Here is a 22,263-nt window from a genome sequence, read left to right on the forward strand (position 1 = left end):
CCCGGATCCTGCCCCCCGGCTCCTATCCCCCGGCTCCTGTCCCCTGGCTCCTGTCCCCCGGCTCCTGCTCCCTGGCCTCCCCAGTCAGGTCAAGGGAGTGCTTACCCAGCCAAGGGCCAGGAAGGACAGCTGGACGCCCTGAGGCAGGTGCTCCCAGAATGGGAGGAGACTGGGCACACCTGCTGCTCACAGGCCAAGGCCCCCAGGGCTGCTGCAGCTGTCAGCTCAGGCCCCGAGAGGCTGCTGGGCGTGCCCAGGCCAGCAACGTGGCACAGAACAATGGGGAGGCTCTTCCTAAGTGACGTACCTGCTGCCACGTGGCCCAGCAATCTCACAGCTACGCACACAACCCGGAGAACTGACAACGGAGCAGAAGACACACGGGCACCCACACGGGCACCCACACGGGCACCCACACGGGCATGGGAGCAGAACACAGGCTCCTACCCATGTGGGAGTCGCAGCACTGCTTACGCCAGCCCACGGTGGCAGAAACAACACAGTGTCTGTCACCTGAAGAATGGATGAAGACAGTGCTGTGTACACGGCAATGTGGGAATTACACATAGGCAAGGTTAGTCAGCTTCACGTTGCTGTGATGAAATACCCCAGGTAATTAACTTACAGAGAGGAAAGGTTTATGCAGCTCTGAGTTCTGGAGGCTCCCATCCAGGACGGGCAGCTGCTTTGCTCTGGGCCTCTGGTGAGGGCGGCACATCATGGTGAGAGGGTGTGGGGAAGCTGACCATTCCACCCTGAGCCAGAGAGCTGACCGAAAGGACGGGTCAAGGTCCCACAGTCCCCTAACCTAGGGGCCTCTTATGATGATTTTCTCTGAACGGTCCCCACACATGGACCCCTGGGGGACACTCACCCAGCAGAGAGCCCTTCAGCGTGGGACATAACAGGAAGTGTCACCAGCCTTGGGGTGCAGCACTGACACAGACCACAGTGCAGATGGACTCGGGGCAGGCGTGGAGGGCCACACTGGAGACACCCGCAGGGGTCAGTCCACACGACCCAGGCAGGGGACAGGAGGAGTGACTGCAGGTGGACGTGTGTTCCCTGTTAGGGTGACCAGTGCTCTGGACAGCTGGCAGGGAGGTCCGCACAACCTTGGGAGTGTAGCTAATGCCACGGAGTCATTCACTCTTAAGTGGTCATGATGGCAGTGGACGGTATGTGTCCTACCACACTGAAGCCCATGGCCCCGGGACCCTGGAATCCTGCAGCATGGCTCCTTCTAGATCTGAGTGACGGATGGCTTTGCCTGGTCAATCGCTTGTCACAAACTCGGGGTCCAGGCTGTCCTGCTGCCAGCCGCACAGTGACCAATCAGGCTGGGTGTGCTAAACGCTTGGCTATGTCCTCCCGTCACCCCGCCAGGGCAACTGTCAGGTGGCCCAAGTCATGCCCGTGACCTCAGGCCAGTCCCTGCGTGTCCCCCGCTCCTCAGATGCAACTGTGAAGCCAGAGATAGGCTGCGGCTCCTGGAGGCCCTGGTTCTCGGCCGTCCTGACGGCGGGGACGGTGTCCTCCTGGGAAGGCTACATTTGTAATGTAATAATTCTGCATTTTACATTCACCAACAGCAAACGCAACTCCAGCAGAGAGCAAGGCAGCTAGGGGACACAGCGGTCAGGAGGATCTCACGGAGTCGCTCACACAAGTCCAGCCCGCAGAGTGCACGCGTGGCTGCCGGGACAGGGGCAGGCCACCCTGGCCCCGTCAGGGTCCTCACAGGCACAGCAGCTCTCAAAGCCAGGGCCACTGCGGAGCCCTGTGGACCTGTGGGCTCCTGCCGAGAGCTGCCCAGATCATCCTCAGCTTCAGATTCTGATTATGGAGAACCACTGGTCCTTAACGATGACCGCTGCTTCCCTGTTGACCACAGGGTCCCCAACCCAGAGCTGCAGCCTCTTCCCAGCTGCAACGAGGCCTTGGCCTGAGGGTGGCCGTGTGCTGCCGAGAGCCACAGTGATCTGAGACAGATTGTGACTTAACATGTCTGCCACCCAAGACTGGCCTCCAAGAGGGACAGAAGCAGTGACCTTTAACAAGGTGCAGAGAGTTCCTGAATGGGGGCATGCCTCTTTCCGGGGCTGGACGGGGCAGAGCAGGAAGGGCAGGAGCCCAGCGGGCACTTGGTCAGTGTTGAGGAGGACAAGTTCATGGACCCCCCGGCTCTGGTCCTGCTCTCTAAGGAAGAGACGATGGTGGGGTGGGCCAGGACAGTCGGGACATTGCTGTCACCCTGACTCAGCTCCACCAGAGCCCTGCTGGCTCTCACCTCGTCTCCCCTGCCCTGGCCACAGCAGCCTGGGAACAGCCACCTCCCACCACCCTTGACCTGTCCTGCGCCTCAGGGGCTTCCTCACCTCTGAGCTCCATCCCAGTGAGCCCGGGGACAGGGACTCCCGTAAGGGCCACCTCCGCCCCTGCTCACCTTCCCGGGCTTTACTCCTGTCCTCTACCAAACCACGTGATCAGCAGGTCAGACGTGGGCAGGGGGGCATTTGGCGGGCAAGCGGCAGGGTGTCCTGGGGAGATGTCATCTGAGAACTGGCTACTGCCAGGACTACAGCCGGACACTGAGGACCGACCTTCCAGAGGGATGGGAGCTGAGCGCCATCTTCATTTTGCTGAAGACGGAGAAGGAGGGTGATTTCCAGTCCTGGTGACTCTCGGGGGCATGTGGCAGGGCTGACCTCCTGGTGACTCTCAGGGGCACGCGGCAGGGCTGACCTCTGGGTGACTCTCGGGGCATGTGGCAGGGCTGACCTCCTGGTGACTCTCAGGGCATGTGGCAGGGCTGACCTCCTGGTGACTCTCAGGGCATGTGGCAGGGCTGACCTCCTGGTGACTCTCAGGGCATGTGGCAGGGCTGACCTCCTGGTGACTCTCAGGGCATGTGGCAGGGCTGACCTCCTGGTGACTCTCAGGGCATGTGGCAGGGCTGACCTCCTGGTGACTCTCAGGGCATGTGGCAGGGCTGACCTCCTGGTGACTCTCAGGGCATGTGGCAGGGCTGACCTCCTGGTGACTCTCAGGGCATGTGGCAGGGCTGACCTCCTGGTGACTCTCAGGGCATGTGGCAGGGCTGACCTCCTGGTGACTCTCAGGGCATGTGGCAGGGCTGACCTCCTGGTGACTCTCAGGGCATGTGGCAGGGCTGACCTCCTGGTGACTCTCAGGGCATGTGGCAGGGCTGACCTCCTGGTGACTCTCAGGGCATGTGGCAGGGCTGACCTCCTGGTGACTCTCAGGGCATGTGGCAGGGCTGACCTCCTGGTGACTCTCAGGGCATGTGGCAGGGCTGACCTCCTGGTGACTCTCAGGGCATGTGGCAGGGCTGACCTCCTGGTGACTCTCAGGGCATGTGGCAGGGCTGACCTCCTGGTGACTCTCAGGGCATGTGGCAGGGCTGACCTCCTGGTGACTCTCAGGGCATGTGGCAGGGCTGACCTCCTGGTGACTCTCAGGGCATGTGGCAGGGCTGACCTCCTGGTGACTCTCAGGGCATGTGGCAGGGCTGACCTCCTGGTGACTCTCAGGGCATGTGGCAGGGCTGACCTCCTGGTGACTCTCAGGGCATGTGGCAGGGCTGACCTCCTGGTGACTCTCAGGGCATGTGGCAGGGCTGACCTCCTGGTGACTCTCAGGGCATGTGGCAGGGCTGACCTCCTGGTGACTCTCAGGGCATGTGGCAGGGCTGACCTCCTGGTGACTCTCAGGGCATGTGGCAGGGCTGACCTCCTGGTGACTCTCANGGCAGGGCTGACCTCCTGGTGACTCTTAGGGCAGGGCTGACCTCCTGGTGACTCTCAGGGGCATGTGGCAGGGCTGACCTCCTGGTGACTCTCAGGGGCATGTGGCAGGGCTGCTGCTAAAAGGGATCGAATGCCACCCCCGACCCACCTGCTGCTGCTCTGCAGCCAGCGAGGACAAGGCTGGCATGACGTGGCACCAGAAGTCGTGGGACGGGCGCTGGGGAGCTGGGCTCTGTGCTGGGCCGTCACCTCTAGAGGAGCGGGTTTCCAGAGTGCCCTGGACAACAGCCCTGGACACTGGGGGGCAGTCTGGCTGGGCTGACTGGGAGACGGTGGAAGCCCACGTGACCCCCCTCAGATGAAGGTGAACCTCAAGGTGAGCACCTTCTGTCCACCCAGCAGTGGGCAGCCCTGCCCCCGTACAGCCACCCCCCGTACGATCCCCAGGTGCATCTCCCCAGGTGTGTCCCACCAAGCAGGCTGTCAGCATACATCAGCTAGAGGTGGGGCCTGAGAGACCCCGGGGCTCCCGCTGGGCCCTGTGGAAGGGCACTGCCCTGGGGAGGCAGCTCTTGAGAGAGCACCTTCTTGCAAGCCTCAGCCTGGCCATCTCCTCTGCTCTGCTTGGAGATGTGGCCACTTGCTCCTACAAGAGACCACTGCCCTCAGCAGAGGCCAGGTCAGTGAGGCTGCCTGATCTTGAGCTGTGAACTGACAGAACTGTGAGCTAAGTAAACCCTTTCTCTTTATAAGGTCATCTGTCTCAGGCACAGCACTACAGTAGCTCAAAGCTGCCTAGTACACCTGAGAACTTAACTCATGGGAGCACACACGTTCTCCATGACGCTCTTCCTCCTTCATGAAATTATATTTGGATGAATGAAACCTTCCAATGGAACTTCACCCAGGAGGATGAGAGAATGTGCAAGAATACGTGAGACTCCACTGAGGAGAATGGAGTGCCACTGCTCCCGCTGACCCACCCCGAGGTAAGTGGGCCCGTGTTCTTGTTTTTAACGCCCTGGCTTTTCTCCCTAGCCCATCCCCTGTCTGTGTCCACTATCTGCCTTGACACGGCCGTTGTCTGAGGAGAGAGGAAAACTAACTCAGCGTCTCCTGAACTCACTCAAACGTCCACACAGACTCCTGTGGCCGAGCACGTAGGTCCCCACGGGTCAAGCAGACGGGCCATTCTGCCACAGCGGGCACCAGCCCAGGGTCCCCAATTCACCTCAGTTCTGGAGTGATGCCGGATCCACAGGACGAGGCTCAGTCCCCAACACTGGCCCCTCTCCAGGTGTGACTGACCAAAGTTGAGGTCCCCACAACCCCCTCCTCGGGTCCGACTAACCTCTAGGGCAGCTCCTGGGCCCAGGGGAGCACTCGGGTCCCTGGTTTATTAGGAAGGGTGTTGTAAAGGGTGCAGATGGACACCAGAGGAGGAGACACAGGTGAGGGACAGGAAGGGGCACGGAGTGGCCACCGCCCCCGTGTGCCTCAGTCCACGCAGGTCCTGGGTCCAGCTGCTCTGGAAGCCCTGAGGCCTGTCCTGTGGGACTCCAGGAGGTGTCACGAGGTAGGCATGGCTGGACACATCACTGTCCACTGGTGACCAGCTCGGCCTTTGGTCCTCTCCCCTCCCAGGAGGTGTGTAGGGGATCCAGGTCTCCACCCACTTGTCCCACCTGGGTCTTTGTGGTGACCGGCCCCACCCTGAAGCCACCTGTCCCCCAGCCGGCTCACTAGCATACACAGGACTCTCTTCCTCCACCATCCTGGGCGTTTCTGACTATCAAAGTCCAAATACAGCTCTCAAGGTGTCACCATCCATTGTCCCCATTGGGTGGCAGGTACTCCAGCGGTGACAGGGTCCCTCCTCGCCAACAGACGCCTGTGTCACTTCCAGCCTCTTGCCCCTCTGAACGCTGGGCCTTTCCGTGTCTGTAGTGACTGGTGTGAGCAGAGGGCGCCAGTGTCCACGGTGGCCAGAGACGGGAAGTGACCCTGGCACCCGCCAGGCCAGCGTCCCTAAGAGGCTCCGTCCAGAACTGTCTCACGGTTGGTTTAAACCAAAGTGTCCCTGAGAGGCGGGGCGGGTGCAGCCGTCAGAGCCGCATCCAAGGACTCGGGAGTCCCAGGCCAGCAGCCCAGGCGGGGCCTCGTTTGGACGTCCAGCACCACCAGTGGCCTTATGAGGAGGGGGAGGGCTGGACACGGACACGCCGGGGTAGAGGCCGGGACCGAGTCGCAGTCGAGGGACCTCAGGGGCTGGAAGAGGTGACAGTGCTGGTTGTGTGAGTCCCCACCAGGCCATGCCGAGGCTTGGTCCCCGGGAGGTGGTGGGACCTTGGGGGTGGGCCTCGCGGAGGGCCCTCGGGCCAGGGGTAGGGACATCCCCTAAAGGGGCTGTGGGACCCCTCTCCTCCTCTTTGGCCTCTGGGCTCACGCGGGGCAGGTTTGCTCTGCCCGTCCTTCTCCGCACGGTGAGCTGCCCCTCGGGCCCAGAGCCAGAGGACAGGATCCTCCCCACCGCGAGCCAAGTGACCTCTCTCTGGGTAAGCCACTTGCCTCAGGTGTTCCACTGCAGGGAGGGACCACAGGTGCCTCGAGGGAGCGGGTTCTCAGGTCCTGCGAGGGGCAGGCGCGTGCGGCGGCTGAGCTCAGGGCGTGAGTTTGGTCTCAGCAATGCCCGGGCCCTGCCTCCATCGCCGCCTTCGTCTTGTGGCCCCCGGCTGTGGCCATGGGCCGAGGACAAGGATGACCAAGCCGGCCACCCATCCCCGGAGCCTGCCCAGGCCCTGGGCCTGGGGTCCTCAGTGCAGAGCCGCTGCTGCCCCCTCCTGCTGCTTCGACAGGCAGGTGGCGTCTCCATCCCTGAGCTGGAGGGGACAGGGAAGGGGACAGGAAGGGGACAGGAAGGGCGGCCACGCTGCTCCTGGTTGGGCAGCTCCGTCCCCGAGGCATCTCAGCAGATGACTAACTGCCAGGAGACGGGAGGAAAGAGCAGCCCGCTCCACGCGCCCCACACAGAGCCCGCAGGGGCCTGCCACCCACAGCGCGTCACGGAAGAGGGCCTCGGAGCCCGCTGCTCTGTGCAGGGCCACCTCCTGGCGCAGAGCAGCTCCTGAGAAGGCCCTGGACGGACCCAGGGGGCAGCGCCCTGCCAGGGGAGACTGGGACTCAGTTCTGGGCTTGGGGAGGCCCCGTGTCTCCCCCAGAGAGGCCCTCTGCCAGGCTGGCCACCCAGCAGGGCCGCGGGGGCAGCAGACTTTGCCCGCACAGGGCCAGAGCCGCACAGGGTCAGAGCCAGAGACTCCAGGTCAGGAGTCCACACGCCCCTGGGTGGGAATGGGGTTTTCCTGGGGTTTTCAAAGGGTGGATTTATCATCCACTTTTAAAATGTAAAACTGTCACTTATCTTGCACAGATCCCCAAACAGCCCGTGGGTCACATCTGGCCAACCCCTGGCCGTGAAAGGAAGGAAGAGCCAGGAGCAGGAGCAGACGTGGCAACCAGGGGCTGCCAGACAGGTGGCTTTGGGCTTCCTGGGGGGCCGAGTGAAAAGGGAAACACAACGGCCTAACCAGGGTAACACAGCACCCTGGGTGGTCTGCAGGACCCGCCCCCCTGGAGCAAGTTCAAGTTCACTCTTGCAGTGAATGCTGGATTTTGAGAAACAGTCTGAGTGAGTGGAGGTCCACCCTGTTGGCCCGCCAGAGACGCGAGTCTCTGCACACACGCTGGGGAGTTCCAGCCAGTATTGCAGAGCACACTCGGGGGAAAGGACTGTGGCTCAGGACAAAGTCCCCTGAGCTAACTGCACTCCTGTCCAGCCTTGCTGACCACGGAGGAGGCTGGAATTGCAGGCCAGGTCCTCCAAGGCTCCACGAGAGCAGGCCACAGCCTCCCCTGCCAGCAGCCACATGCTGGGGCTTGGGGATTAAGTCACAAAACACAGTCACAAACCCAGTCCGGCTGCCTAGAGGGTTACGCGGCTCAAGAATCCAGTGACACCAACTCAGAGACCCGCGGGCACAACTGTGGCTTAAATCACCCTTCACCTAAACCCTGTCCCTGACCCCCTCACGCCGCGCGGACACCCACCGAGTGAGCGGCCAGAACCCCTGCAGGGGCCTGGCAGCGTCCCCAGGTCCCATCCTTGGCCCTGTGTGAAATGGAGCAAATCTGCGGAGTGGCGGGTGGGGACGGCAAGCTTCAGGGCCAGGGCCAAGTCCAGCACGGGTGACCTGGCAGCCAGTGGAGCCCAGGGAGCCTCTGCTCGTGCCGACGTCTCGTCCCCTTCCTCCCGCAGACCCGGCTCGGCTGCAGGACGCCACCTTCTGCACATGGCCCGACCCCGCGTGACGTCAGTCACTCCCAAGGGAGCGCGTGAGAGTCCCATCGCTCGCCATCACCACACGTGCCACAGGAGCCCCTGTCTGAGGCAGGACCGTGACTCCCCGCAAGGTCCTTCACTTCATCTCGTCTCAAGGTCCCCTCTGCCATGCAGGGAACGTCACGTATTTGTGGTTTCTGGGGACTAGGGTGTGGACCCACCAGGGACACCTGTCCAAACAGCCACACGGGCACCTCTGCTAACAGAGGTGACCTGCTCGGGGGAGGTCACTGCCAAGCACCCCCTCGGCCTCGGTGACCCCCCCTTCCCACTCTCCCCCGCCATCTTCAGGTGGGTCCTAGGCCACGGCATGTGGACGGGCCCGTGTGACTGGGGGACGTGGGATGACCCCGCTGCAGGCTGGCGGGTCGCTGAGGAAAGCAGGGGAGAGGGTTAGAATCTGCCGTCTGTGAGCTGGACACACCTGCTGGGCCCAAATGCCACCACAGTGTCCTTACAAGAGGGAGGCAGAAGTTTGACGCACAGAGAGGAAAAGGCGGGGACGCAGGGACGTGGCCACAGCCCAGGGACACCTGGAGGGTGCAGGCAGGACTCTCCCGGGCCCGGCCACAGCTCGGAGCAGCTCGGCTGTACCTGTCCTCGCCCTATCACCCAGGAGGCCTGGGTCAGTTTAAAAGAGCCACAGTCAGCAGAAGCTCCGCGGGGGCCACTGAGACCGCAGGAAGAGAACGTCCACCCCAAAGGACAGGCGTTGGCCTCTCTTCCCACAGGGCACTGATGGCACCACGGGGCCCACCCTGTGACCGCAGCTAGCCCTGTCCCCCCCAAGGGCCCCGCCTCCTGACCTGCCACACAGGGCATTCAGCTCCACTGCACACCCCGGGGGATGTGACTGGGCGTGCGGCAGCCAGACACTGGGCAGCTGGACACTGGGCAGCCGGACAGTGGGCAGCCGGTCTAGCTGGGTGGGGCCTCTGCAGACTTGCTGGTCCACATTTTCAAGGCAGAAGGACCACTGCCTTGCTTTGGCCTCCTCGGAACCCAAATCTCGCTGTTCTGCTTCCCGGAGCCTCGGCTGGGCGGGGACACAGGACCCCATGGCCCCATGGACCCCATGGTCTCCAGATGCGGGCCCACTTCCACGGAAACACCGCTGCCCTGGGCCTGCAGGGGCCAGCGCGTCCTCCGTCCTTCCCGCCCGCCCTGGACAGCCGCAGGCCAAGCTGTCATGGATGGAATGTTCCTGCCCCTGAAGTAGCCGCTACCCACCCCACGTGACTGTGTCTGGGGCCAGCCCTGGGGGAGGAACTTAGGCTGCCTGAGGTCACAGGGTGGGTGGGCCCCGATTCCTCGGAGTCAATGTCCTTGTGAGAAGAGGACAGGGAGCTTGCAGCCCGCCTTGTGAGGACACAGGAAGAAGGTGGCCTGCCTAGGAACCGCAGCACCAGACCTGGACGTCCAGGCTCCGGGACTGTGAGGAGTCGGAGTCGGCTGGCCAGCAGCCGCCCTGGAATGTTTGTACGAAGCCCGAGCAGCTCAGGCACCTGTGGGGCCAGGTGGTGTGACTCTGTGTGACACCCTCCAGCCTCTGTGAATGGGGCTGGTGCCGGCACTGCCCTTGGGCTGCAGGGACGAGGTGCAGCTCCAGCCTGGGGTGCCAGGCCCTGAGGACTGGTCCTGATCCCACGCCACACATCCAGCCTGTCCCCACCTCCCAGGACGCCCTGGTCCTGGGGCTCTGTGGGCCGCTCAGGAGCCCCATATCCCAGTGAGATGTCCACCTCACTGCTGAGAGCCACAGCCAGTCAGAATGACGCCTGGCATTTTGCCAGAGGGAGTGGTTGAGAGGTGACGCCAGCGAGCCATTGAGATGATGATGGTTATGTTAGGCTGGGTATTCAGTTGTATATGGACCCCTGCTGTCCGCCTGGGCGCCCGCTGCTTTGGAGTTCTCGTGGGGATTTCCGGTTGGTGGTTCCTGGAAGGGCCACGTGGGTGGCGTTCGTGGGAGTTGGGGCAATAAAGGGGTTCCTGTTTGAACCTACAGGTGCCTCGTGGCGGCTCGGTTATTTTGTGCCCAGACAGACCGCGGCACCTCACAGCCTGCCCCGGTCTTGGTCCCCACTTTGCAGACAAGGAAACTGAGGCAGGAGCCACCCAGGGCCCGCCAGGGTCACAGCAAGAAGAGGTGACGCAGGACTGGCGCTCAGGCCCTCTCACCACCCAGGACAGCTCCACGTCCCCAAGACAGCCCAGTTGTGACCGTGTGGACCACAGAGACTGCCGGAGGACACGGGTGGGGGGCTGAGGACATGGTGGGGACAGATGGCAGAGCCCAGCGTAAGATCCTTTCCTGGGGACACCATGAGACTCCAGCAGGAGGTACGGCCTGAGCCACAGGTACGCTGACCAGAGGCGGGGCTCGGGCCTGGCAGCACACTGACCTCCTGCCCGCATGGCCACACTGGGGAGAGAATCGGGAGTGAGATGTCACCTGCCATCCCCCACTCAGGGAGGACACCTCAGAGCTCTCCTCCTGGCCCTGGCCCTGCCTGTCCAGGCGCCCACGTGGAGGCCCCTGGCTCAGCCTTCTGTGCTGGCCACGTGGCCTGTCAGGAAGAAGGGGGTCAGTGTGTCACTGGGGGGACAGGTGAGCCCACAGGTACTGGACAGCCCTCTGTGCCCTGGAGCCCTCTGGACTCAGGCGGATGTGTAGCCGGCGTCTCAACACAACACAGTGGACTCCTCCTCCCTGACCAGCACCCAGGCTGCCCCAGCCCAGCAGAGGGCCCATGACCACCAAGACGCGCAGGAAAAGACTCAGGCGTTACCCCCCCCATCTAGAGTTCCACACCTGAGACCCCCGTCTGGCCTCTTCTGGACATGGAGACAGCCCCTGGAGCTACGTGTCAGTGTCCTGGGGTCACCATGAAGCAGCAGCACAAACCGGGGGCTTGGAACGGGGAGTTGACTGACTTGCTGTTCAGGAGGTCGGAGCCACCCAAGGCCGGGAGAGCCGTCCCTGCCAGCCCCTCCCTGGCTCCCACCCTGCTCGGGGCCTCCTCCGCGCCCTGTTCTCTCCTCCTCTGCGCAGGGTGCAGGCACCTGGGATTTGGAGACGCTCACATCCAGGAGCTTCTCAAGGTCCTGACCAATCACCTCTGTGAAGGTCCTGTCCAGGTCCCCAGGGACAGCAGTTCTGGGGGACACTGTCCATCTCGGCCTCTGCTGCAGTCTTCAGATGGGAGCAGACAGGCTGAGGCGCACGGAAGGCGGCGTAGAGGAGAGGACCTGATGGCCTTCTGTAGGCGCCATCTCCAGCGGGGTCCCCGCAGCAGAGGCCCCGCTGTCCAGAGCCTCTGCTGCATCTCCACGTCCCTCAGGTGAGCGTCCTGCCCGGGGCTGGCTCAGGGGCCAGCCCATGAGAGCGGTCAGCGGTTCCTCTCTTCCTGGGCGCAACTCCCCAAGGCAGAGAGAAGACAGGAGCTGGCCTGGCCGGTCCCCTGTCTGCAGCCCAAGGTGGGCTCTGCCCCTGCTGCTCTCAGGTCTGGGGCTGCGGGGGCCGTGGAGATGCCTCGTCCTGCTGTCCGGGCCCTGCTGGGCTGCCTCCCCATCCACCCTGCAGCACATGTGTGTCCTTCCCTGAAACACTCCCACGCCCAGCCAGCCTGCCCCGGGGCGGCACGGGGACACGCCATCCCCCTCCTCAGGAGGGTCCTTGCCCAGGGCTCTCAGTGCCCACCCAGGGACGACGCAACGTCGGGAGACGTCTGTGGTCGTCATGACTTGGGGACACTCACTAGGATGCTCTACTCATACCCCACCACGCAGAGGCTCAGCAGAGCAAGGGCCCCAGCGCTGACCGTGTCACTACAGAGAAAGGCCACCTGGTCCCTGCCTGAGCGTCAGCTGTGCAGACATCACCACCTGAGCAGCCTGTCCATCTGGGTCAGTCCTCACCAGGAGTGGCCAGCCTTCCGTTAGCACAGCCCACGAGATGGCCCATGTCCCTTCTGATGCAGCCACAAGATACAGGGTCCCAAGACCAGGCGCAGCCTGACGATCGGTGAGAGGACACAGAAGGAGCAAGAGCATTCACCCTCAAGGTCACCGTGTGTCACAGGAAAAGACCCGGCTAAAGGCTGTCGGGGACAAAGAGGGGTCCTCTCTGTGCAGCTGGGACTCAGTCCCCTCCCTGCGGTGACATGTGACAGGAAGCACAGAGGTAACTAGGGAAGTCCCAGGGTGGAGTGTCCTATGCTGGGCTACACCTGGCCACCGCCTGGCTCCCTTCCCATTCCATGCCCCTGGGCTAATCCTCTTGGGGACTGGCCTCCCCTGGAGGCCCAGGCCAATGGGGTGGCCCAAACCACGGTCACAGGCACCCTTTAGACTGCCCAGTGGCCGGCCCCCTCCCAGGAGCTGGCGGCAGAGGCCAGGCCTGTCCCTGGCTGACGGCGCAGTCCTGCCTCTGATCTCCTGGTTTTGTGGATCGGGAGACCCAGGCCTGGGTGCCAGGGAGCCCACCCGGGTCTGAGCCGTGGGGCGACCCTCCCGCCTGCGGAGCGAGGGCTGCGGCCTCCGGGGCGTCCCTCAGCTTCCGCTGCCTCGCTCTGCGCCCCAGCAGCCTCCAGCCCAGCCGCCCATCGGCTGAGCACAGCACCCCACCCGCACGGTTGCCAGGAGACGGTTGCCGAGAGTCACAACTCAGCTGGCAACGGAAACACCCCCGGCACGCGGCTTGCCAGCCCATTTAGGGAGGCGCGTCTTCCTGTCCACTCCTCCTGGCCCTGACAGGCCCCTCCAGCAGGCGCTTCTACCTGCTTCCAGGTGGCACAGGAAGGGCTACCAACAGACATGGCTCGGCCAAGTCGGCATCGACGGTGGCACGAGGCCTGGCACCGGGACCAGGACGCAGGGAGCCTCCTTGGGGGAGCCCAGCTCTGACTGAGGCCAGCTGGGCTCTGGGCCCCAGGGGAGCTGGCCGAGCAGCCTTCCCCCCATCCAATCCCCCCACCCAGGTGGCCAGCTTCGTGCACGCAGCCTGATGCCCATTAGGTCCAGGGAGGAGCAGGGGGCTGACGGCTCTGCTCCCCAAGCCACACCACAATGCCCTATAGCCCAGAGTGGGCAGCAGGACGGGGCAGAGGATGTGCGAACAAGTCACACGTTTGTGACTTGGGTGCCCAGCCCAGGGGCTGTGGGAGCCCCCTGGCTGGTCTTGGGATAGCTGGTGGGCCAGGCGGGGCCTAGGGGCAGGGTGGGGCCTTGTCAGGAACCTGCTCTGGGCACCGTAGTCGGCTGGTCACTGAGGTCCCAGTGTCCTCCACGGGCAGGTTTCCCCCCTCCTGAAGCTGACGTGGAGGGCCAGCAGGAAGGGGCACTGATGGGTGTCCCACACTGCCTGGACCCTGTTGTGCAGCCCAGGCCTGGTGACGGCTTGGTTGGTGGGGCTCCAGCCACCTGTCCTTAGCTGGGTGGGGACGGGGCCCAACAGACCTCAGGGGTGACAGTGAGCAGGAGATGAGCCTCAGGGCTTTTACGCAGCTGCAACCTTGCAACTGTTGGTTCCTGCGCTGCCCCCTCCTCCTGACCGCTACACATCCGCCAGGTGTGGCCCTCCGGGGGCCCTGGCTAGGAGATAGGCTCGTTTTTGTACAGCAGGGTCCATGGGCAAAGAAGGACCAGCCACTCCTGCTCTGCCCACTCCCTGGTTAGGTGCGGACCCGTGAGGGAGGACGGGGTCACTCGGTAGCGCGAGCCCCGTGTGCCCAGCACTGGTGAGGTGGCACAGCACATCAACAGGATGTGGCAGCTTAAGAGGGAGGGGTCCACTCCCTGGAGTGGGGAGGATGACACGGGGGGCAGTGAGGTGCCCAAGGTCGCCTGGCCCAGAGGAGGTGGAGCCCGCACCAGCCCCACGGGCAGGCACCCGGCGGCCACCTGTCCTGACCCCCTGATCTCCAGGCCTTGGGCTCCACCTCCTGCTGCCTCCGCCCACCACCCAGGACCGGCTCCAGCAGTGTGTGGACGGAGGCTTTTGAGTAGCAGGTGGACAGGAGTCCCCAAGGCTCCGGCTGGGCAAACAGTCCCACTCTGGGGCTCCAGGACGCAGCCCGACAGGCGGGGCCCTCTGCGCAGACAGGCTGTGCCCAGAGCCTGCCCACTGCTCTGCCAGGCGGAAGGGGATTCGTGTGCCGCCTGCAGTCGATTCCAGCCCGCAGGAAACGCTGCCCTCGCAGAGGGCCGGTGCTGGGCCGTGGGCGCGTGCCCACTGCAGCCTGAGCTCCGAGGGAAACGCGCCCCGGGGACCCTCTCCTCCCAGCACCCAAGCCAGCCTCTCGTCCCAGGCACGCCCCAGACGGCTCCCTGGTCCCTCACCAGGGCCGCTGCTGACCAGGTGCAAAGGGCAGTGGGGAGGGGTGCCCTGCAGAGTTCTACAGGCCTCTGTCACTGAGCTGCCCTGGGTGACAAGGACACAGAGCCCAAAGCTGGCCTCGTGGGGCCCAGCACCTGACCGCCCTCCAGCAGGAGTGGCCTCTGTGGGAGGGAGGCCAGGTCACGTGCAGTCACCACAGCACTGGGGCCACGTGTGGTGGGAAGGGCAGGGGTGACCCGGCCAACCGCGGGACCCTCTAGCAATGGCGGTGCTCCTACCTCTCAGGGCCGCAGCAGGCCGGCTGCCCACACCCGCTGGCGGGGGGTGATGTGGGGAGGCAGGGGCTCTGTCCTCTGGTCCCAGAAGCTTTTGATCTTCCCAGGCCCCCTCAGGGGTCACTGAGGACGCTGCTGCCTCTGGGGCCCACCCTGACTCCCTGGCTGTCCCCAGGTGTCCCTTGGTTGCCACCTCAGCCACTCTTGACCAATGCCACTGACCAGTAGCTCGAGCAGGAAGGAGGCTGCCCTCTGTCTGGGGCAAGGCAGCTGACACAGAGGTGCACCCTCTGTAGGGCTGTCCCCCATCACCCTCCGACGCCCTGACCCTGGCTGACCGGCAGGCCCAGCCCATGCCCAGGCCTCGTGTTTCCCACGGGCACCGGGGCCTGGCCATCCAGCTCCAGCTGCCCAGCCTGTCCTCTCTCCTCCCCGCTGTGGAGACCCCGGCTGTGTGGGGGACACCGACTCGGCTGAAGCCCCTCTTCTCAGCCTGGCCTGGCTGCGAGCTGCGGCCACAAGACCTGGTGTTTGTCAGGGGAATGCAAGAGGAAAGCGCCGGGGGCTTCCAGAAGGCTCTGTGTGGAGGGCAGCCCTGCTGAACACTAGGGCTCTGGCGCCAACCCTGGAGATGTACGCTGCGTGCTTATGCCCACGCCCAGCTCACCCCCGAGCCGGGCAGCTCTCCAGGCAGTCGGTGGGACAGGGTGGGTCTGTGTGTGCTCAGAGTGAGAAACATCTGTCCACCTCAGCAGGCTGGCCGCGACCACACAGGCGAGCTGGGGACAGGTGGCAGGTGGCCCAAGAAGGATGGGTGGCTCTCAGCACAGGACCAACACCAAGGCCAGGGTCAGTGCAGGCTGCAAATGGAAGGGCCAGCAGGTCCTGGTGGCTCAGACCGGAGAGAGCCAGAGGGCTGACCGCAAAGCCACTCCCAAGGCCTCTGAGGATCGGCCTTATTCCAAACAAGGAGGAGCAGAGCCAGGTCCTCTGAAATCCAGGCGCACCCTGAAATCCAGGCGCACCCTGAAATGCAGGCCCACCCTGAAATGCAGGCCCACCCTGAAATGCAGGCCCACCTTCAAATCCAGGCGCACCCTGAAATCCAGGCGTACCCTGAAATGCAGGCCCACCCTGAAATGCAGGCCCACCCTGAAATGCAGGCGCACCCTGAAATCCAGGCCCACCCTGAAATGCAGGCGCACCTTCAAATCCAGGCCCACCCCGAAATGCAGGCCCACCCTGAAATCCAGGCCCACGGGACCAAGTGCGACCTGGGGAGCGGGTAGGTAGGATGAGGTCATACTGGAGTGGAGGAGGGTCAGGGCCCTACCCCAGGGATTGGTGTCCTCTAGGAGAGAAAGTGAGCCTGAGTCACACAGAGCTGACCGCACCCTCCCCAGGCGGGAGCAGAGACAGGAGGGACACGGCCACCAGCAGGGAGCCCCCAGAGCCCCAGAGGCTGGAGAGGCCCTGCCCCGGAGCCCGGGAGTGCAGCCCGCTCAGCCTGATGGTGGGCCTGGTCCTCTGGTCCTCTGGGGCTAGGAGAAAGCCACTGGCTATTTTGAGGCCCGGGTCTGAGGTCCTCCCTGGCAGCAGAGGCAGCCGCAGAGAGATGGGCGTGCAGGAGGCCCCCACTAGAGCCACGCTGGCACCTGAGCTGGCTGGTCCCCCGACAGGCACTCCAGGCTCCCTGGGATTGGATGCAGGGGACCTGGGGGCCAGGAGGGCCAGGAGACCCCTCAGAGCCAGATCCACAGCGGCCCCCTGCAGGGGGTGGGAGAGGCCACTCAGGGGAGGCAGGGACCTGTCACGTGCCGGGCTGCAGAACAGGAGCAGAGGCCACTGCGGTAAATAAGGCCCACGTTGCCCCAAACTGGAGAGGTGCCCAGGGCTGCCCAGACTTGGGACAATTAGCACTTGTGCATGTGGCACACCCAGCTTGAATTGCAGAGGACCTGCTCGGGAGGCGCCATCTGGAACATTCCCCGGGTCACAAGGCACGCCCCTTCCCCTTTCACCACAGCTGTGGTGCTGGTCCACCTTCTCAGGCTCCAGCGTCTCTGTGCTGGGTAGGAACCCGAGGTCTTAGGTGCTAATGGGCTCAGCAAAGGCTCACCTGCAGCCCAGCCCCAGGTGGACTCACGGTGGCCATTGTAGGGGACAGGATACACAACTCAGGTGCCCTGCAGGGGGACATGTGGCCGAACCTCAGATAGTGAGCCGTCCTGAAACCCAAACCCCGTGGGAGGCAGCCTGGGCGGATGTCGCCCCTGGTACCCCTGCTCCCTGCTGGCGTCCCAAGCCGCCTCCTCGGCTTCTGGAACTGCTGCGTGGCTCACAGGATGGCAGCCGCTCCTCCTGAGGGCTGTCTGTGGCCCGCCACAGAAAACACCGGCTTCAGAACAGGAAAGTGGTTTCCAGAGGTAATTTCCTGTGTTTTGTTTCTCAGAGTCGTATGCAGAAGTCAGCTAATTAGGTTTTCCGTTACTTTTGGAAAAAAAAATGTGACTTTGAAGACTTAATGTTTGCACAGTACAATGACAGTGTTCTCTCTGTTCTGAGAAGTGCCTGGTTACGCGCGGAACACCCAGAGCCGATGAGCTCTTCAGTCTGGGAAGAGAACTGGCACCAACGTCACATGACACCAGGTCTCCCACCGTGGCTGGGTTCCGGGCTGGGAAACCACAGGCGTCGGGGACAGGCGGACATATGGGTCTAGACCATGTCCCTGGCCCAGCAGGCTCCTGTCTTTACCAGATAACAATCCAATCTATAGATGACACTGAGAACCTCTGTTTACAACACTGTCCCCCTGCCCCATTGGCATGGGTGCTGTGTAGTGCCTGGGTGTCCTAGCCCCACGCTGGTGTCGCCCCCCCCACAATGGGCACTCAGAATACGGTGGCACCAGGGCCGCCAGGGCAGTGTGGGCTAGAGCAGGCAGAAGGGCTTTGGGAGAACATTCTGTATTGTTTGTTGATTGGGAAAGAGGAGGTGTTGATCTGGGGCTCTCCAGACCCTGTGCTGGGCGAGGAGTGGCCGCTAGGGCTTGGGAGACGGTCAGGTCTGCAGCTGATCTAGACTCCTGAACTACATGGACACGGGAGTCCACATGACACCATGAGACAGGGACAGGGACGGGCATGGGGGACAGAGGCAGAGGGAGGAGGCTCCCGACCCCCACCAACGCAAATCAACTCCTCTGACGTCAGTGGAGACCCTGGCGGCCTGGGCCCTTAGGGAGAAGCCTGACCCAGAGGACAGCACGAAGCAGGTATCTCCCTCCTGTACAGATGTCCCCAGTGCACGGATCCTCACGTGCCAGTTGGGAGAGCCCTTCCAGCCTGGGGAACCCGCTCACCACCGAGCAAGGAGAGCCAGGACCGGGAGACCAGGGCAAGCCACAGCGGACAGCCCACACCTGGTGGGCACCTTGTAGGGACGTGAGCCATCGCCACCCGAATGTGAAGGTCCAGCTTGCCACTCAGGTGGGGAACTGCCCTCTGTGCCCTGGAGCAGAGGAGTGTTGCCGCATGCCTGACCTGGGCCATGGCCTGCACCTAGCCACAGGCCAGCAGAGCTCACCTCCATGAGCAAGAAGGGGGCAGACAATGCCCAGAAGTGGGCATGTGCCTGTAAGGCAGCCCATGGTCCACCCACAGGGACCTTGCCACAGGGCAATGGCAGGTTAAGAGAGGGACAGCTCAGATGGAGGGAGACTAGGGGACGGATCCCCAAGTGCCATCTGGGTCCTGAGTTGAAGGAATGGACCTTTCTGAACACTCGGGAGGTGCTGAGGAACGGTTTCTGATTCTAGTGACCGCTCTGGATGCTTGCGTGAGAAGTGGCACCAGGTCCCATGGGGACACCATGACTTTGAGGGACACTGAAGAGCAGGCGGGGTGAGGGGGGAATGCCTGGACTTGCTGGGAAAACAGCCTTGTGCACCTCCAGACTCTGCAGCCCAGAGAGCTGCTGCCTGGGCCCTGGGCCAGCCCAAGCCACCCAGCTGGTCCTCCATGGGCAGGCTCCAGGGGGCCGGGGTCTGGGGGCCACCAGCAGCACACACAGAGCCACCTCTGCCGTCCCAGGCCACCGAGGCTCACACAGGCCTATGGTGGTGGTTCCCCTTCTGGGTGTCCACTCCCTGGGCAGCCGAGGACACTGGGTGGCACGCTTGTGACCGCCAGCAGCCTGCAGTGGGCTGTGAGGCACATGGCAATTTGGGCTAATTTTCCCTCGCGAAGTAGTTGATCCCATAATCTGGTAAATACACTAATCATCGCGCACTGCTCTGCGTGGGCGCCCCGGTGCCGGAGTCCAGGGGGAGTGGGCTGGCGCAGAACAAGACCGCGGCCACGGCAGGAAGAACCCGCTGCCAGAGCTGGCAGCCAGGAACACGGCTCCCGGGTGCCAAGGACCCCGGGCACCCCGCACAGCGGGCACAGGCCCCCCTCACAGACAGGGAGACAGGCCGGGGAGGGGGCCGCAGGGTGGGGGGCGGGATCCAGGCTGGCAGCCCCCACCCGCCCTCCTTCCTACTGAAGCAAAGGATGAGTCACACAGCGGAGCAGGGAGCAGCGCTCTGCAGATGCCATCGGACCAGGTGGCCCTTGCGGCCTGGTTGTGCGTCCTCTGCTCAGTTTCTGCTCAATAATGGAAACCTGAGCAGCTGCCGACTGTGCCCCAGGGGTTGTCTAAGAACCTCCAATCTGCTTTGCCCAGAAGATGTGGGGGTACGTGCCCAAGCGGAGTCCCCTGGGCTGGCCTGGGCTGGCAGGAGGCTGCTTTTGGCCAAGGCTGTCTCTCCTGGAGGCCTCTGCGTTCGGGACCCGGGTGGCAGCTGTGGACATGGTCAGCCTTGGGTGGACATGGTCAGCCTTCCCAGCACTGACAGGTGGGCTTGGCCCACTCAGGCTGCGACTGCAGAAGCCACAAACAGGTGGCTTCAAAACCACAGGAATAGTCTCCAGTTCTGGAGGCTTCAGGTCCGGTGTCCGGTGGGGGCCGGAGGCCTGGTTGATAGAGGCACCTGCTCGCCGTCCTCATGCGGCAGGAGGGCGAGGGAGGCCACCCTCCCAACAGCATGACGGTGGGGGACACGCCAGGCAGACTGTACAGAGGGTCTGTACTCAGAGTGGATGCCCACTTTGTCTTCCTGGCCACACGTTGACGGGAGCCAAAGCCACACCAGGGACCCCCCCGCACACTGCTCTGCACGGCACGGGTGACCGTCAAGTCCCTGGCTGGCCTGGGACCTGGGGTGCCCTACAAGCCCCCAGAGGGAGGTCTGGCCTCCAGGGCCTGATCAGCCCCTCGCCCCCACCCCCCGCGAGGCCTTGCTCCTGACCCTCCCCAGCCCCTGCCTCTCAGTGGAGTTCAGGAGGCTGGGCCTGGGAGGCGGTCAGGGGCCTGGGGGTGGCCCCATGGAAGGGGCTAGGCTCAGGCGGGGGAGGAGGGGATACAGCCCTGGCCCACAGGCCCTGAGGCCCAGGGCTGCGGGTGTCTGGCCTGCACTGGGCTGGGTTGTGTCCCCTGTAGCGGCCAGCCACCGTGGATGGAGGCTGGCATGGTGGGTTGAGAGATGGCCCCTAAACAGACTTGTCCATCTCTCAGTCCCAGAGCCTGTCTCCACCTTGTCTGGACAGAGGGTCTTTGCAGGTGTAACCACGCTCTGGCCTGGGGATGGGAAATGACCCTGGGTGGCCTGCTGAGTGCTCCGTGCAGGCCACGTGTCCTCACCAGAGGGAGCCTCTGCTCCCCCAAGGTGACGTGGGGACCAGGTTGGGCGTGGACCTTCAGGGTGACTGAGATCCAAGGTGGCCATGTGGTAACCTGCTCGGCAGGGTCGGTGCTCAGTGCACGCAGTTGGCGTCGTTACTGTGACGCCCTGGGACGTAGGGGGTGGGCAGACGCCCTGCACTTGAGTTAGGGAGTTCGATGGCTCAGATCACTCACGTCCCTTCACATGAAAAATAGCGATGGGTCCCTGCAGCTCCTGACCTGCGCCCTCTACAGTCTTGCCTGCAGGAGCTCCAGCCTGTGCCCAGCCTGTCCTGCATGGACAGCAGAGAACGGCACTTGTGTCCCCTTCAGGTGTGCAGTGAGGTCACCTCACAGGCCCTGGGCTCTGTGGCAAGGAATGGCCACCAGAGGCGAGTCGAGGCACCGGGACGTGAGCTGACCTGATGTGCGCTTTCCCTCCCGCCAGCCAGATGTGGCAGCAAGGAAGCCCCAGCCTGGGCACTGTGTGCTGGGGACGGAGGAGCCGGGGAGGAAGGAGCCGACATTACGGCCTGGAGGACAGCTGCTTCCTGCAGGTGCTCGAGGGGAGCAGGACACAGACCCCCGTTGTGAGATGAACAGTCGCCATTCCCTCCGGGCCTGTTTGTCACAGCGCCTAGCATCAACGTAACCGACGCAAAGTCCGACAGGGTTGAGGTGCTGCGAGCCGCCTCCGACGCCTGGCTCAGGGCTGTGCCAGGCGGAGAGGGCCGCCCCTCCAGTCTCAGGTTCCCACGAGGTCTGACTTTTCTGGGGGACTGAGTTTCAGGCTCTCTTTAGGAGTTCCCAGGCAGGAGGGAGGACCACAGGACAGTGGATGCCAAGCTGGGTGACGTCAGAGGACGAGGGCGGGGACACGGCACATCACCAGTGTTGCTCAGCGAGGCCCTGTGTCACAGGCTCTTCCAGTTCCGGAGTGTTCTCTCCTAAAGGACCCCACACCACATGGTCCATTCTTCCTGCAGCACACGCGACCTCAGCCCACTCTGGCTGGCCGACGGCCCTCAGGCTGCCGCAGAGATGAACTTTCTTGGTTGAGAGCACCCCGGGGCCTTATAACTGTGATTTCCCGTTCCCTCTGAAGTAAAATCCATAATAGCCGCACTGGGGCGAATGTCCAGGCTGGAGACGGTTCCCAGGGAGTCAGCATCGGGTGAGTGACAGAGGCCACTTAGCAGCAGCCCTGGCGAGACGGGCCCCCACGTCTCCCCGTGGGAACCGCCGTGCAAACCACGGTGGCTCTGCTTGGCTTNCCAGGCACTGGCCAGGCAGGGGTCATGGGTCAAGCTTTGGGGTCAGTCTAGACTCAGACGTCCCTGGGGCCCTGGGCAGCCACTCAACTCTGGCAAGTCTCAGTTCATCATTGTGAGAGGGCGAGCTGTCACTCAGTCATGGGCCTCCATGCAGACAGGCCACGACAGTGGACAGGGAGGGACAGTGCAGGAGGAAGAGTGGAGAGCTGCCGGGAGGCTCCACTGCCCAGTTCTCTGCTTCAGCACCGGGGACAGAGCTGGTGCCTGGGGTTTCAGGACTCTGGACAGAGCCAGCTACCCAGGTCCTTTTCCTACCCTCCTCTGTCCCTTGCTGGCACTGAGCAGCCACACAGCTGTACCCACTCAAACTGGCCGTGGGGCCCTCCCTGGGCCAGCCTTGGCCACGCCTCACCTGGGCCCCCTGCAGTCCTGCCCAGGGAAC

At 63.6% G+C, this 22,263-nt stretch overlaps 3 protein-coding genes across 8 annotated transcripts in view; 1 reads left to right on the top strand and 2 right to left on the bottom strand.

Annotated features, from left to right (window-relative positions):
• Window positions 1–22,263, bottom strand: part of Shank2 (SH3 and multiple ankyrin repeat domains 2) — a 204,170-nt gene that overhangs the window by 77,439 nt on the left and 104,468 nt on the right. The gene's annotated exons all lie outside the window — the stretch shown is intronic.
• On the bottom strand, window positions 267–4,184 carry LOC125618096 (keratinocyte proline-rich protein-like). Of its 2 annotated transcripts, none has more exons than XM_048807839.1 (2): window positions 3,812–4,184; window positions 267–3,717 (listed from the first exon to the last, which is right to left on the bottom strand). In XM_048807839.1, exons 1-2 carry the CDS (start codon window positions 3,869–3,871, stop codon window positions 2,722–2,724), a joined length of 1,056 nt encoding a protein of 351 aa, XP_048663796.1. In that variant the 5' UTR covers window positions 3,872–4,184; the 3' UTR covers window positions 267–2,721. The 2 variants fall into 2 exon arrangements, with proteins under 2 accessions (XP_048663796.1, XP_048663795.1); XM_048807838.1 differs by having other exon boundaries at window positions 267–3,753.
• Window positions 12,606–21,672, top strand: LOC125618097. Its single transcript, XM_048807840.1, has 2 exons — window positions 12,606–14,527; window positions 20,996–21,672. The coding sequence occupies exons 1-2, from the start codon at window positions 13,934–13,936 to the stop codon at window positions 21,197–21,199; spliced, it is 798 nt and encodes a 265-aa protein (XP_048663797.1). The 5' UTR covers window positions 12,606–13,933; the 3' UTR covers window positions 21,200–21,672.

The sequence above is a fragment of the Marmota marmota genome, unplaced genomic scaffold (assembly GCF_001458135.2).
Source record: "Marmota marmota marmota unplaced genomic scaffold, marMar, whole genome shotgun sequence".
In the NCBI taxonomy this organism is placed as follows: Eukaryota; Metazoa; Chordata; class Mammalia; order Rodentia; family Sciuridae; genus Marmota; species Marmota marmota.